At 44.0% G+C, this 14,599-nt stretch overlaps 1 protein-coding gene across 5 annotated transcripts in view; it reads right to left on the minus strand.

Moving 5' to 3' along the window:
• pisd (phosphatidylserine decarboxylase) overlaps positions 1-14,599 on the minus strand; it is a 29,027-nt gene that overhangs the window by 12,685 nt on the left and 1,743 nt on the right. The window contains exons 1-2 of one of the 5 annotated variants that reach the window (XM_048258376.1): positions 7,122-7,334; positions 4,666-5,531 (exon numbers count right to left, since the gene is read on the minus strand). In XM_048258376.1, the coding sequence (XP_048114333.1) occupies positions 4,666-4,856 (191 nt within the window). In that variant the 5' untranslated portion in view covers positions 4,857-5,531; positions 7,122-7,334. Of the gene's footprint in view, positions 1-4,665; positions 5,532-7,121; positions 7,335-11,226; positions 11,322-12,338; positions 12,515-14,599 lie in introns of those variants that run through there. The other 4 variants (XM_048258379.1, XM_048258378.1, XM_048258377.1 and 1 more) reach the window with 4 other exon arrangements.

Raw genomic sequence — 14,599 nt, forward strand, 5'->3', positions numbered from 1 at the left:
CACACACACAAAGAGAGAGAAGAAAGACTCACAATTTCCATAAAGACGACACACAGAGGTACATGCAAAGTGCTTTGTGAGACACGCAGACGAAGGTTTCACAAGCAAAGTCTGTGCTGTGTTCACTCTCACACTTTAGCACTGTCACACCGTCACACTTTAACATTTGTCACTTTTCATGGAGCTCTGTTTGAAAGGAAAAAACTCACAACTTGTACTTGACGCCAAGGAGAGATTTTTGTTTTTTCTTTCAGAATCGTATGTGTCGTGCAAATGTTTTCACTCTGTTTAAATTCAAACGAAGCAACCATTTTCTAGTATTCTAACCTGCTCGTTAACACACAAACATCATTTGTGCCATCTAAAAGATCAGAAATCGATGTACTGTAGCATATAACACACAAATCACACACAATGATAGGTGTGGCAATTCAAAATGTTTGTCTGGGCTACTCTAGAGCAGTGTCAAAATCACAGACCACGTAGCTAAAAAAAAAATAGTAGACCTACTTCAACAGTATATTACACAATAGGCCTACTCACTGAACCACCTTGCTTATTGTCTTTGCACCTTGCTTATTGCTTATGCTTATTGCTTATAGAGGATTCATATAATTTAAACTGGCGTAGCTTACATAGGTAGTGTTGCAGAACTGTTTGGATTTACATACAAGTTGGTTCAATTTTGCAAACAACTCCTCATCTATATTATATTTTACCACATCTGTTCGCGGACCACTTGGGATAGCTTGTAAACAACCAGTGGTCCCCGGGCCACACTTTGAGAAACACTGCTCTAGAGCTTAGTTAATGTGTTCCGTGGGTTCTACTAAGGACCCTTCATCAGCGGTGCTGAACTAGAACTTTTAAGGGGATCATCTGTGGATCATCGGTGGAAGAACAAAACTAAATTTCCTCTGAGACCGTACATGAAAATGGAAGTAGTTCCAAGTAGTTATAGAGTAGCCTCTATACCAAATACAAGAGAATGAGAGACAGAGAGAGAGGACACAGAAAAGAAAAGAAAGACAAAGAAAAAGAGAGCATGTGTGTATGTTTGCATGTGTGTATGACTAAGTGTGTGTGTGTGTGTGTGTTAGATTGAGAGCCATAAAGGGAGTGAGTGTGAAAATCCATTCCCCCATTTTAATATTATGCCTGACTGCTTTGGAAAATCCGATTGGTTAAGGCTTCAGTGGCCGCGCTGTGTCGGGCATTCATCACAAAGAAAGGGCACAAGTAGGGCACCGCTGATCTGGTCAGAGAGGCGACACACCGGCGATTCTGGACAAAGACGAGCCCAACCGAGCCAGCCAGGCCGTCGTCCCCGGCGACCAGCCAGCCTGGCTGCAATGACGGCATAGTAAACCAGGATCCGAAGCGCTGGGCTACGGGGAAGAGCCACCACGCGCAAAGCCCCCCATCGGAGAACAGTGCATTATTTTTAGCAGGAGCGGGTGTGAGGGTTGAGAGTGTGTGAGAGAGAAAGAGAGAGAGAGGGCTAGAGAGACTAGACAGGAAGAGTAAAAGAGAATGTGAGGAGACAGAGTGAAAAACATTATCCCAAGACGCTGTCGAGAAATGCTTCACGTATTTTGGTAGGGTGGTTTTGTGATGCTAAGTGATACATTGCACAAAGACTCTGTGTATGTGTGTATGTATGTGTGTGTGTGTGTGTGTGTGTGTGTGTGTGTGTGTGTGTGTGTGTGTGTGTATGTATGTGTGTAAGAGACAGAGAGGGGGAGTATTTCTACGAGTGAGCAGTGGCAGGCACAAACACTCCTGTGCATATACACTACCTGTGCTGTTGCAATCAGCTAAAGCCAGATTAGCCTTTGTGTGCCAGGAATGTGGGTCATATTTGGACCCTGCAAAAGTGATGAGCCAATGGCTCTCGGTGTTGACCTGGCAAGCACTACCGGTTAACCCTCCACCACCTCCCAAACCCCCACCCCCGCACCACCCTAGTACAGTAAGTCCACTGGGTGGCCTGCTAGACGCAGCGGGGGATAACTTTAGCACTGTAAGACACTGTCCACTCTAATTAGGATGAAACCCGGCACCAGGGCCACCCACAAAGGACTTAGACACCGACACCTGAGTGAGCAAGAGCCAATCAGGGCGTGTGCTTAACTATTAACACACACACAGACTAAACTGCATTAGATTTCTCAGGTTTGGTGACAGCCAAAGATATATGAATTTGTTCGACTGGTGAACCCTGCTACCAGAATCAAATGTTAGTGGATACTTTTTGACTGGTGGATCCCAACCTAAGCCTAAGTCTCCTTCCAACACCAGCTCAGGTGAGAGAAAGAGATTGCCCCACCGGCTAATTACCTGGTCCGATACTTGGACTTAATTTCCTGGTCGTCTGATCTCTCTCAGGTGACATTTAATGATCAGACGATCAGACCGTTTTGACGAGTTTATGATGCACCTCCAGCAACATCAAAATGACTTAAGTCTATTCTAATCTACCATCATCTGATGCAACATCAAAAAAACCTAAGCCTGATGCTATGCAGTTGTTTCCCAATTAACTGAACTAATTCTGATGGCTGTTTACGGGGGGGGGGCCTGTGATTGTCACTCTCCGATAAGACTGGACGCCAGGATCAGTGTAATTGTCTCCGAGCCGCATTGATTTGGCACCGGCATCGCGCTCTTGCTGTCGTCCAGGGCCCAGCCTTGGCGGAGCGCCAAAGAGAAAGAGGCCACGTCTGAAGACGGCCTTCACTGGAAAGGACATCGAGCCCCGAGATGCAGGACAGTGGCACGGTGCCTGCCTGCTAAATTAACGGGCCAATCTTTCATTCGATACGCTCTATATATCACACACACTATATCACTCACTAGCACTGGATAAAGGTGCATGCTAAGCAAATATCACAAAGCCCCAAATATCTTTTATATCTCTGGTATAAGATGGGTCATACTATTACATTATATTTTAGACTATTCTCTGTCTGTTAGAAGTGAAGAAATGACAAGGCAGCGATATATACTTCACATCTGTTTCTGTACAAAATATATACTTCACATCACATCTGTACAAAATATTTATATTAGAAATCATAAATTGGGACGATCATTTGAATCAAAAAAAAATTTCCTCGTCCTCCTCCTATCTATACAGGAATCCAATAAGTCATTGGGAATGCTCTATGTTTTTGACATAGTTACGGTAGAGCTAACTATGTCTGCGATGTATCTAAATATAGACTTCAGTTTTGGTGTATGAACTAATCTGCAAATCACAGAGTCATTTTCATTTGGAGGATGAATTTGGCTACGATCGCACTCCCTCAATGTCCTCTCTCTTTCACACACACACACACACACACACACACACACACACACACACACACACAAAGAGCTAAACATCCCTGAGAACCGCAGCTAGCATGCAGCCTCTGACACATACATACGAACACCCAAATGCTAAAGCTTCTGCCGGAGTCTGCCTAAAAATACAGTCATGGCACCCACTCGGTCAGAGGCGGAGAAAACAATAACATAACCACGCAGTGCCTCAGTGGCATGTGGTGCTTCTCTCTCTCTCTCTCTCTTTCTCTCTCTCTCTCTCTCTCTCTAGCATCATGCCTCCCCCCTCACTTCTTCAATGCGGGCACATGCTGGCCAATCACTGGCTGCAGAGCCTCCTCTCCCGGCTCCCCTCTCTGCCTCTCACGCTCGGGAGAAGTGCGTGGCATCCACTCTAGTTGATGCGCGCGCGCGCGCACACAAACAAACACACAAACACACACACACACACACACTTGCTCTTTATATTATTATATGTGTTCTCTCTATTCTCTGCTGTATTTTTCCCCCTCATTTTCTCTCTCTGTTGTCTCTTGGATGCTGGGAAGCTGGTGGCCCACTTGCACCCTTCCGCTCTCTCTCTCTCCCTTCCTCTCCCGGCAACCCTGGCAGAGGCTTAGAGGCATTACTCTGCAAATTAGGCCAAACACTGGCTTTGTGCTGCGCGCTTGGGACTTGGCTGAAAGGCAGAGCAAGGCAGCGGCAACAACAGCAAGAGAGAGAAACAATTCAGGACAGAGAGAGAGAAAAAAGAAAGAAAGCAAAGCTTCACACACACACACACACACACACAAACAGTAGCACAGTGAGCACAGTCACTCAACAAATAGATGCTATATCAGGACAGCCTGATATGATGCTGCTGCTGTTCTACCTACACTCAGGGGTAGCAGTGTTCACACACCAGCTAACCTGCTAATGACCAGCCAGTCACCCAGCAACCTCCCCCTTCCCCCCTATACAGAGCCCCCTGCTCCCTGAGGAGATGTTAATCCTCCTGTCTTTTCTCTCTCTCTGTTTCTCTCACTCACTGTGCATATTTCATTCATTCTCCCATTTCCACGCTCTCTCTTTCTTTCTCTCTCTCTCAGTGGCAACACCACAATCGCCCAGCACCACCAAATCCATTCCACTGAAATGGATTCCCGTCAGTCAGGCAAGAGCTCTCACTAAAACCACAAAACCGCCAGCCTAATGTAAAACCTGTCTCTCTCGCTCACACACACACACGCACACAAAAACACATCTCTTTCACTCAATCATTCTCTACTTCTAGATCTACTTCTCTATCTATCCCTCTCTCTCTCTCTCTCTCTCTCTCTCTCTCCGGGCCCGTACCTGAAGCGGCTGCGGGGGTTGGCACCGGGGCCGCCCCCCTGGGCCCCGCCAGCCCCCGACTCCCCCGCGGCGCCCCCCCTCGCGGAGGCAGCGGTGGAGGCCAGCGGCCGGAGACGCCGCACATCAACCCTGACTCTGTGGAGGTTGTAGCAGGACGGCCGGCTTTGCAAAGGCCGGCAGCATCTCACCATTTCCCCAAGCTCCGCGCCGACGACTGCCGCTGCAGGCTGCCCTGACACATGGTGTTTCCGTCTGAAGGGGGTTTGCTTTTGCCTCTCTTTCTTTCTCTCTCTCTCTCTCTCCTTCCCTCTCTCTTTCTTCTCTTCTTTCTTCTCACGAACTCGTCAGTGTATCCGCAGTGTTTGCCGCTCTGGTCTGTTCACACGATGGCTTCCCTCTTCCTCTTGTAGCCTCTTTAGATCCTCCTCTCTTCCCGTTCTCTCTTTCTCTCATGCGTGTGTTGCTCCCTGTCAGCGAGGCGAAGCAGTGCTCTGTCGCGTTGTGCTGCACACGCTCACGGTCTCCAGCGCTGGCTAGCTCTTGGCCCGGCCCCTTTCCCTCGGCTGGCTCGTTTTGGCGGACGCTGGGGCGTGACGCGGCTAATCCCAGATGCACGCTCCTCCTCCGTCTCCTCCTGCTCCTCCTCCTCCTTTCCTCTCGTCGCCCTCGTCGTCCACCTGCTGTTGCTGCTGCTGCTGGGAATGCTGTGGAAAGAATGTCTCTGGAAATGCCTTGGCTTTTTGGGATTTTTTTCAAAATCAGGAAGCTTCTGGAAGGTGCTGGAAGGTGCAGTGCTGTGCTGACGGCTGCTTGTGGAGTTGATGGTGGGAGGTGGTGCTCAGGGCCTCTGCTGTGGGGGATGGGAGCTTTGTGGAGAGAGACAATCCGGTCAACGGGCGCTCCTGTCTGAGTCCACCCCCTTTAGGACAAGTACCCCCTCTTTTTCATTTATTCCACTCTACATCCCCCTCTCAGTTTGGGCAAAGCAGATAATTGAGGGGAAATACAGAGAATTAGCCAACCTCCACCCACCCCTAAAAAATCTATCTAGCACTGACCTTATTCGCTGTGCCATTTGGAAACACCCACACACAGTACACACACATATCTCTCATGAACTAATTTGCACAAAACCATCCTCTGCCCCCTTCTTTGTACTTGTACTCTGCACAATGACAGTACACAAGTTGAATCTAATCTAATCTTATGAAAATGTGCCACTTCAAAGCAGTCAAACTAATTCAAATAGTGTTGATCAAATGGAATAATGCAGAGCAGCGCTGACACTGGTCTTTCAACCCCGACTGGTCGTAATTCTCAGACAAAATAAAAACAATAGTGATTACACTGCTATATGCCCTTTCTATAATAGTGGTAAAAAAAAGCAATCACAACTGGATGCTTCAGTAACATAAAAAGTGATTGCTCTAGGGCCTGTGGAACGGCCCAATCAATATGATTAATACTGCTGACTATTCCATCTACCCAAGAATCAACCCATTCATCACATATTACACAGAAATGGAATGGAATAAATCAAAGAAACCACATAAAACTGCAAGGACAAGACAGAGACTAAACTCTCAACATGTTCAAGGACAGCTCCTTGTGAAATTGGCAGCAGACATATTTCAGTTCATATGGCAGACAAAAGATAGGCAAATGTTATTCATTTCTGATATGATGATCGGGTTCAACTGGAAATGTGTCAGGCACAAAGAGAGATATTAGATTTAGTCCAATTGCTTTAGTTTTGACATCAATTGGGATTGTGCTGAGTCATTAGGAATACATTTTAATGAGGAGGGATTAAAATCAAACAAATCTTACATCTACACATATTAAAATCGAGAACATTCTAAATGTTACGAGTCCAACAACGTGCAGAATATAGAAAGTTCTTTAAAACTTTTAGATGACAACAACACAAAAACTGTTGTATTCACTTATTCAGTTCATCATTGTCCAGTTTATTTTCCTCCAAATTAGACCGTGCAAATGGGCCCATTATCACAGAACTAAAAAAAACGTCACATGCGCCTCAGTCGTAGAGTAGAAGGAGGAAACAGGATGTTTGTGGTTTCCGCAGCAGTCGACAGCAGGCTATCTGTCGTCTCCTCATAGCCATCAGTTTCAAATCATTAAATTGTCAATGAGCAGATAAAACTCGTCAAAACAAACAGACACTAGCTTCTTAAGAGAAAACAAAACAAAACAAAAACTCAGTATGCCTCAGTGGGATATCTATCAGAACCCGTATAATTAACAGCTGATGTTAACCGTCCTTACCGTCCTTACCGTAAAAGAAATTGACTTCACTACGTATGACAATTATGCCCATCACTCTGTCTGCCATAAGAACTGCCAATACGTCACACGTAGCCAACATAACATAACTACTGTATAATTATAACAAATGGTCAAAAGTTTTAAATGGGTAAAATAGATAGACTCACTGATGGTGTGCCGTGTAACCGCTCCCCTCACGCTGTGTGAGAACTGATAATGAGGAAGTGTTTGTCCTCCTCTTCCACAGACCGTTAAAGCTAAAGGCTAGTCTGACTCAGAACTCAGTAAACGCACAACTGCCTGCGCACACAATGGGTGCCAAGGCCCTTTAAGGGGAGCCTGAGCGGATGTGTGGAGTAGAGTGAGTGAGAGGGAGAGAGGGAGAGACAGAGAGAGAGAGAGAGAGAGAGAGAGAGAGAGAGAGAGAGAAAGAGAGAGAGAGTGAGAGAGAGGGTGAGTAAGCAAGAGAGACTGTGTGTGTGTGTGTGTGTGTGTGTGTGTGTGTGTGTGTGTGTGTGTGCGCGCGCTCTTACTAACTAACTTACTACAGCCAGACAAAGTGCTTTCTGGGTAACGGGATGTGATGTCAGGATAGCAGTTCAGAGACCTTATTGCTCAACACAGAATTGAACTGTGCCGACACTGATGCAAGAGATACATGAATAAAAGTGAAGAGATATGGAAGGAAGCTGTAATGGGGGGGTGGCGGTGGAGGGCAATTTAGGCGTGAGCACATAGGAGTACACAAAGGAGTGGTTGTTGTCTATTACAGTGGTTCTCAAACTTTTCACAGTGATTACCACCTCAGAAAACTATTGGCTCTCCAAGTACCACCATTATGACTGCCATTAAAATACAGTAGCGTAGGGCAATTTAACTACATATTTTAACTTTATAGTAGGTCCTCTGCAATGTCTGCAGCAAGGAATTTGCATATCTACATCTAACATCTGTCTACATCTGTCAATCAATTAAAAAAAAATAATCGATAAAAAAAAAATAATCTAATTAATTACATACTCTGTGATTAATTAATCTAAATTAATCGCATATATTCTTTTTGCTGTGAAAGTATTTTAAATATTTAAATTTAAATGAATCATTGAATAAATCAGCATTAGTGACATTAAAGTTCAAAAAACTCTTTTATTATTATTTTCACTGATCAAATAATTGCTATAATAATCTATGATATGACCTAATATGCTGAGGAAATAAATTCAAAAGTTTTTTTTCATATACAAGGCATTTCAGGCCACAGATATAACCTAGGGGACACAATGAAAATAAATTAACACTTCAGTGTCACCACTTATAGAGAGAGTGTGTGTGTGTGTGTGTCACAAGTGAGTGTGAGTTAAAATTGTGTTTGTGTGTATGTGAGAGAGAGAGAGAGTGTGTGTGTGTGTGTCACAAGTGAGTGTGAGTTAAAATTGTGTTTGTGTGTATGTGAGAGAGAGAGAGAGTGTGTGTGTGTGTGTCACAAGTGAGTGTGAGTTAAAATTGTGTTTGTGTGTATGTGAGAGAGAGAGAGAGAGAGAGTGTGTGTGTGTGTGTCACAAGTGAGTGTGAGTTAAAATTGTGTTTGTGTGTATGTGAGAGAGAGAGAGAGAAGAGAGAGAGAGAGAAGAGAGAGAGAGAGAGTGTGTGTGTGTGTGTGTCACAAGTGAGTGTGAGTTAAAATTGTGTTTGTGTGTATGTGAGAGAGAGAGAGAGAGAGAGTGTGTGTGTGTGTGTAGGCCAATGTGTGTCTATGTGTGTGTTTGTCTGCATGTTGCCTACTTTTGTGCTCCTAACTGTTCTTGTGCGTGTGTGTTCTGTGTGTGTGTGTAGGCCAATGTGTGTGTCTATGTGTGTGTTTGTCTGCATGTTGCCTACTTTTGTGCTCCTAACTGTTCTTGTGCGTGTGGTGTGTGTGTGTCACAAGTGAGTGTGAGTTAAAATTGTGTTTGTGTGTATGTGAGAGAGAGAGAGAGAGAGAGAGAGAGAGAGAGAGAGAGAGAGAGAGAGAGAGAGAGAGAGAGAGAGAGAGAGAGAGAGAGAGAGAGAGAGAGAGAGAGAGAGAGAGAGAGAGAGTGTGTGTGTGTGACAGGTCACAAGTCACACAGGTGGCCTTGGAATGTCTCTTCTGCCAACAAACCAACCAGCCAGCTAGCCAACCAACCGACAGCACACCCACCACAACACCATAGCACTATATCCACATAGCACAAGACAGATCAAGAGTACAGGCAGAAGAGGCCACGTTGGAGGTGCACTATTTGCCGTGGATCGGCGTCCATTGTGTGTGCAGATAAAAGGCCCTGTGGCAGACTAAGGGAAAGCCCCACTGACCCCTCCTTCCTGCCGGGCTCAAACCAATCAGAATAGCCTTTACACAGTGACATAGTGTCACCCCACTCTCAGGTCATTCCAACACCTACTACAGTAGCAGAAAAAAGACCGGCCAAAAAGGAAGCTTGATTTGGGAGTTTGAACTCGACTCACCATCTCCATCTTGGGCCCCAAGTTTGGCAGAAGGCCTGCTGAACTAGGGCACTGTAGAAAATCCTGAGGCCGCATGTTTGTAAGGACGAAGAGTCTGCGGCAGTTGTTAAAAGCTGTGTGCATCCTGTGATGAAGCTTTGGTTAGAAACTGAAAAAGTTCTGTGTCTTCGTATACTGACAGACTGTTTTCGCAATGTACTGATAAGTGGATTTTTTTTTTTCCCAACCAAACCTTCCAGAATGAATCCGTTGCTTAGCCAAAGGTTAGAAATAGTTGCAGCACAATGTTACTTCATCGGCATGTTTAAAGAGAAACAACAACGATTCCAGGCATGCAATGTCTCCAAGCTGAAATCTTGCTCTTTGAAAAAGAGTTACTTCAGACTTATTTCTTAATATGTCTGCTCCATCAGTAGCCAGCTGCTTAAAATAGGCCATAGTTTCTGTGTGTTGTATCTCACCAAGGTGAGATTAAGTATAATTCTTCACAAGTGCAGTGTGTCAAAAATGGCACTTTTTATTGTTCTATTTACATTTACATGTATTGTTCTATTTACATTTCATAATCAAATCATAAAATACAATATTTTTAGACAAACAGAATTATGAAACTATGTTTCCTAAACAGCCATCACTGCTGGCATCTTGTGTGTGTTTTAAAAACTATTCCATTGCCTTTCAGAATTAAACAATTACAATTACACCAAAGTGGTCAAGATGCACAGACTGCACCACAATGTGGATAAATGATTCTTCTTTCAGGTTCTACTTGCAAGACATTTGACTTACAAGATTATTGTAAGTTAAGACATACTTTCAATTTGACAACAAAAGCTACAGAGACATTTAATTCCATAGGATAATCAAATACTTGCTACAGAACAGAGTTTTGGTAAATAAGAATGGGTGTCACAGCCACCTGTGTCCTCTCTTGTGCCGGAGTGTCTTCCAAATATGTTGTTCTGTAAGTGGCTAACCTAGATAAGAGGGAAAACTCCGATCTAAAAACAACCTAGGGTCTATTTTTTGGATGATACCGAGTGTAAACTTCCGTTGGGGACCAAAATTATGTTAATCGGAGGAAACTTTTTGAGTACACCAAGGAGAAATCGTTTTCTAAACAGTTCTCATGTGGACGAGGCCTAAGTTGATTCAGAATCAATGGTAAGCCTCCTAATAGAAGAGCCCTAAGGCTTTACTCTCCGAGCAAAACGAAGCCCCTGGACTCTTATATTAGAAATATTATCACTTACTCAAAGTTAACTTGTTGTTTTTGTAAACCGTGCTTATCACTAAGTCATGCTGTTGGTCTTGTTTTGAGAAAAGGTCAACTCATACCAGTGACCTGACCATCACAGAGAATCAAGTTGACCACAACATCCGTGGCTGATGTAATCCTTTGTAACTATGCTGGAATAGGTTTGTATCTGTGTTTTGAGAACCAACAGGGAAAACTCAAACAAATGTGTAAGTGCCAACAACAGAGTCGTGTCACCAATCAACGTTGCAATCCAAAGTCCAATAGGGTGCCCAAAATACATTCACCACTATACAGTCTGTCTGTTGCAATAAGTTTCCCACAATAGATACAATAGAGAGAATCTCAGAAAATCAAGCAAAAGACAAAATATGCCCTGGGCATTTAAACAATGGCAAAGTTATACACTAATCAGCATATTAATAAAGACTAATACTAAACACAGCAAAAGGCACCAAAACAGCTTAGGGGATTGTTGGTCAATTTAAATGACAAATGGAAAATAGTTTTAAACCTTTCGTAATTACCTTGAATTTGAAGAGAACTTATTCTTCTCTCTACAGCACTGATGAAGCTTGCATGACAGAAACATTTGTTTTGATGGTGAACTTGAGCACATTTCTGGAGTGCTGGCCTTTGCGCACAGTGTGGGCTTTCCTAATCTCACCAGTGGGAGACATTTATAGAACATGCAAATCATTAGGCTATTTCAAGTTTAAGAGTTAACAGAAAAGAGGGCATTTGAAGTTGACACAGGCCAACAATGTCTTGTCTTCTGATGTAAAATTATACTGCACATTTTTTACTTGATCTAAAATTATTACCTGATGATAAATTCGCACTGAGATACATCCTGTGACAAAGTTTAAATGCAGTGCTTCAAGAAAGATGTGATGACTGTAGACACGTCACTCATTAGAATGCTGTATGCAAAACATCTCTAACGGCACATTCGTAGCAAACAAAGATAAACACAGTTGGTGAGAGATGAGGACAGTAATCCACACACACACACACACACACACACACACACACACACACTTTTTACAGGGAAAGATAAACCATATTTGCTTTTCAGCATGCACCTTTCACACTCCAGTAATTTCTAACAACCCCAAGTATCATATTGAACCTGAGGAATGAAACGCTGGACGTGGACAAACAACACAATCAGTCAGTCAGTCACTCCCACATCATCACACCTGAACTTCATTCAGACTCTCTCTCTGAGCCACTGGCTCCACACTGATCTCAGCATCCAGAGAACTCTTGGGACCCCTGAGGGGTGGGGTGGGATGGGATGGGATGGGGTGGGGGTTGGGGGGCAGAGGTGGAAGGCTGGGTGGTGGTGGTCCTACCAGAGCTGTGCAGGTTAACACCACCAAGCATGAGGTTCACCAAGCAGGGGGGGGGGGAAGCTCGGCGACTTTGTTTGCAAAGCATAGCTGACTCTCAGAAGGATCCTTTCCTGAAATGTGGTGAATGCTAGGAACTGTGAAGGCTCCACAATGAAGATTGGGTGAAATGTAATAGAAGCTGTAGCAACATGAGCCCATTTCCCACAAGTTTTTGGCAAGAGTTGATGGGCCTCTGTGATGGTGGTGGTGGTGGTGGTAGGGGCATTTGATTTTTGTCCTACCTGAGCTTGATTTGCGATCCTGGGCGGCAGCTCGATGCCCTGCTTCTCCAGCTCTCGGTCCTTGTAGCGCCCGTACTGGTCGTATCCCACGTAGCCACCCCCTGTGGCTATTAGGAGGGGCAGGGGTCGAACTCGAGCCTGCAGGCCAAGGGAAGCTGTGTTCAGACGCCCCCTTCCTACAGACAGACACAGAACATCACGCTGAGTGAGACATTCCAAGGTTCTTTTCTAACATCACTGACATCATTCAACTAAATTAACATCTAACTTCCTGCAGATAGACACGTAACCATCACCCATCAAGTTCAAGCGAGTGTGAGCGTGTGTGTGTGTGTGTGTGTGTGTGTGTGTGTGTGTGTGTGTGTGTGTGTGTACATGAAATTTTGTGTGTTTAAACTAACTTGTGTGCACTGCTTCCATAAGACAAGTCTGCAACAAGAGAAAATGGATGCATGTCTGTACGAATTTGTGCACATTGTCAATGTGCCCCAGTGTGTGTGTGAGTGAGTGTGTGTGTGAGTGTGAGTGAGTGTGAGTGAGTGTGTGTGTGTAAGAGTGAGAGAGAGAGAGAGGGATGGATTGTGAAATCAAGTGTCCTTGAGCCCAAGAGTCTCCTGACCCCCTACCCTGACACAAACAGGAGCAAGTGACTCCAACTACCCTGTTTAGGAGGACCTTGCAGGACCTTGAGCACTTTGGCTGTTCTAAGCAGAAAACAATTATGTTACCTATCTCTTCGCAAGGTATCATACCGGATTACGGATCTATGGGGGTAATTTTAACTGGCAATGACAGATCACAACTATGCAGTTTTACATTCATTTCAGCAGCCTCTTTGGCACAGAAAGAAAACCCACATCCTATGAGACTGATGAAAGGCGAGCTATTTTTGCACAACCCTTGTTAATGCACTGCCACATCATGATGAATTAAACCACATGCACTGACACATACCAGCTAAACAATCCAAAGTCATGCAAAAATTCAGAATGTATAGGGAAAATGGGTATTTCAAAAGTAAAGAACCACTAAACCCATGTAATCTGATCTGAATGAGAATATGAATGTCTTCTCATAACACACAATCTACATAAGAAGTTGATATTTCATCATGACTATCCCACTCTCAGGTGATGACAAGAATATTACATAACTGTCTATGTTGCTAGTCTGTGTTAAATAACTGGTATCAGCTCAGAAGAAGTCAAATCCCTTCTCATTCTTGTCTTACACACTGTTAAGCATTACAATTTTTCATTTACTCACGCTCTGTAGGTTGGCAGTGTATTGGCACACTCTGTAGATTCAGTGTAAGTTACTTGGTATTGATCCATCTTTTATTTTGAATCTCTTAGCAAAGCTTGTATCTAATTGTTCCAGTGGGATGAAATGAAATTGAAGGGCAGCCGTGGCCCACTGGTTAGCACTCTGGACTTGTAACCAGAGGGTTGCCGGTTCGAGCCCCGACCAGTGGGCCACGGCTGAAGTGCCCTTGAGCAAGGCACCTAACCCCTCACTGCTCCCCGAGCGCCGCCATTGTAGCAGGCAGCTCACTGCGCCGGGATTAGTGTGTGCTTCACCTCACTGTGTTTCACTAATTCACTGATTGGGTTAAATGCAGAGACCAAATTTCCCTCACGGGATCAAAAAAGTATATATACTGAATACTTATACTATACTTAAAATGTTTGGACTGATATATTGCCTACAGAGCATGCCATTTTGAAATGGAAAGAGATCTGTTAGATGTTAGGATCCTCAAAACAACAAAATTTACCTTTTCTAGATTCTCTACTTCCTGGTTCCATAGTATACAAACTGGTGTTATATATAGATCCACATTTCTTTAGTTTGGCTATATAAACATCAACTAAGTTGTCTACAACACAAAGTGGAAATAATGTAAATAGCTTGTTGTTGGCACCTAGATTCTGAATGGTCATGGTAGACTGGTAGGAAAACCATTTGATTGAATTCTCAGTAGCCTATTTCTATATGCTACGCTTTAAACAGTCTCATTCCACAAATAGCAAAGACAAAAGATTCAATGGTATGACCTATTTGATACACTGAAAGTGTGTGCTTTAAAATTGTTGTTTCTGATGTTTTGATGGAAGTAAATTCTAGGAAACCAACTGAAGCGCCAGCATAACCATCTTCATGGACCCAGATGATAAAGTCAAAAGAAGATGATTAAAACATCCACCCCAATAGCCAAGTGCCCCCTAGTGGTTAAAAGAATAGCGTACTGTGAACATGTG

Source organism: Alosa alosa, chromosome 12 (genome assembly GCF_017589495.1).
Source record: "Alosa alosa isolate M-15738 ecotype Scorff River chromosome 12, AALO_Geno_1.1, whole genome shotgun sequence".
Classification (NCBI taxonomy): domain Eukaryota; kingdom Metazoa; phylum Chordata; class Actinopteri; order Clupeiformes; family Clupeidae; genus Alosa; species Alosa alosa.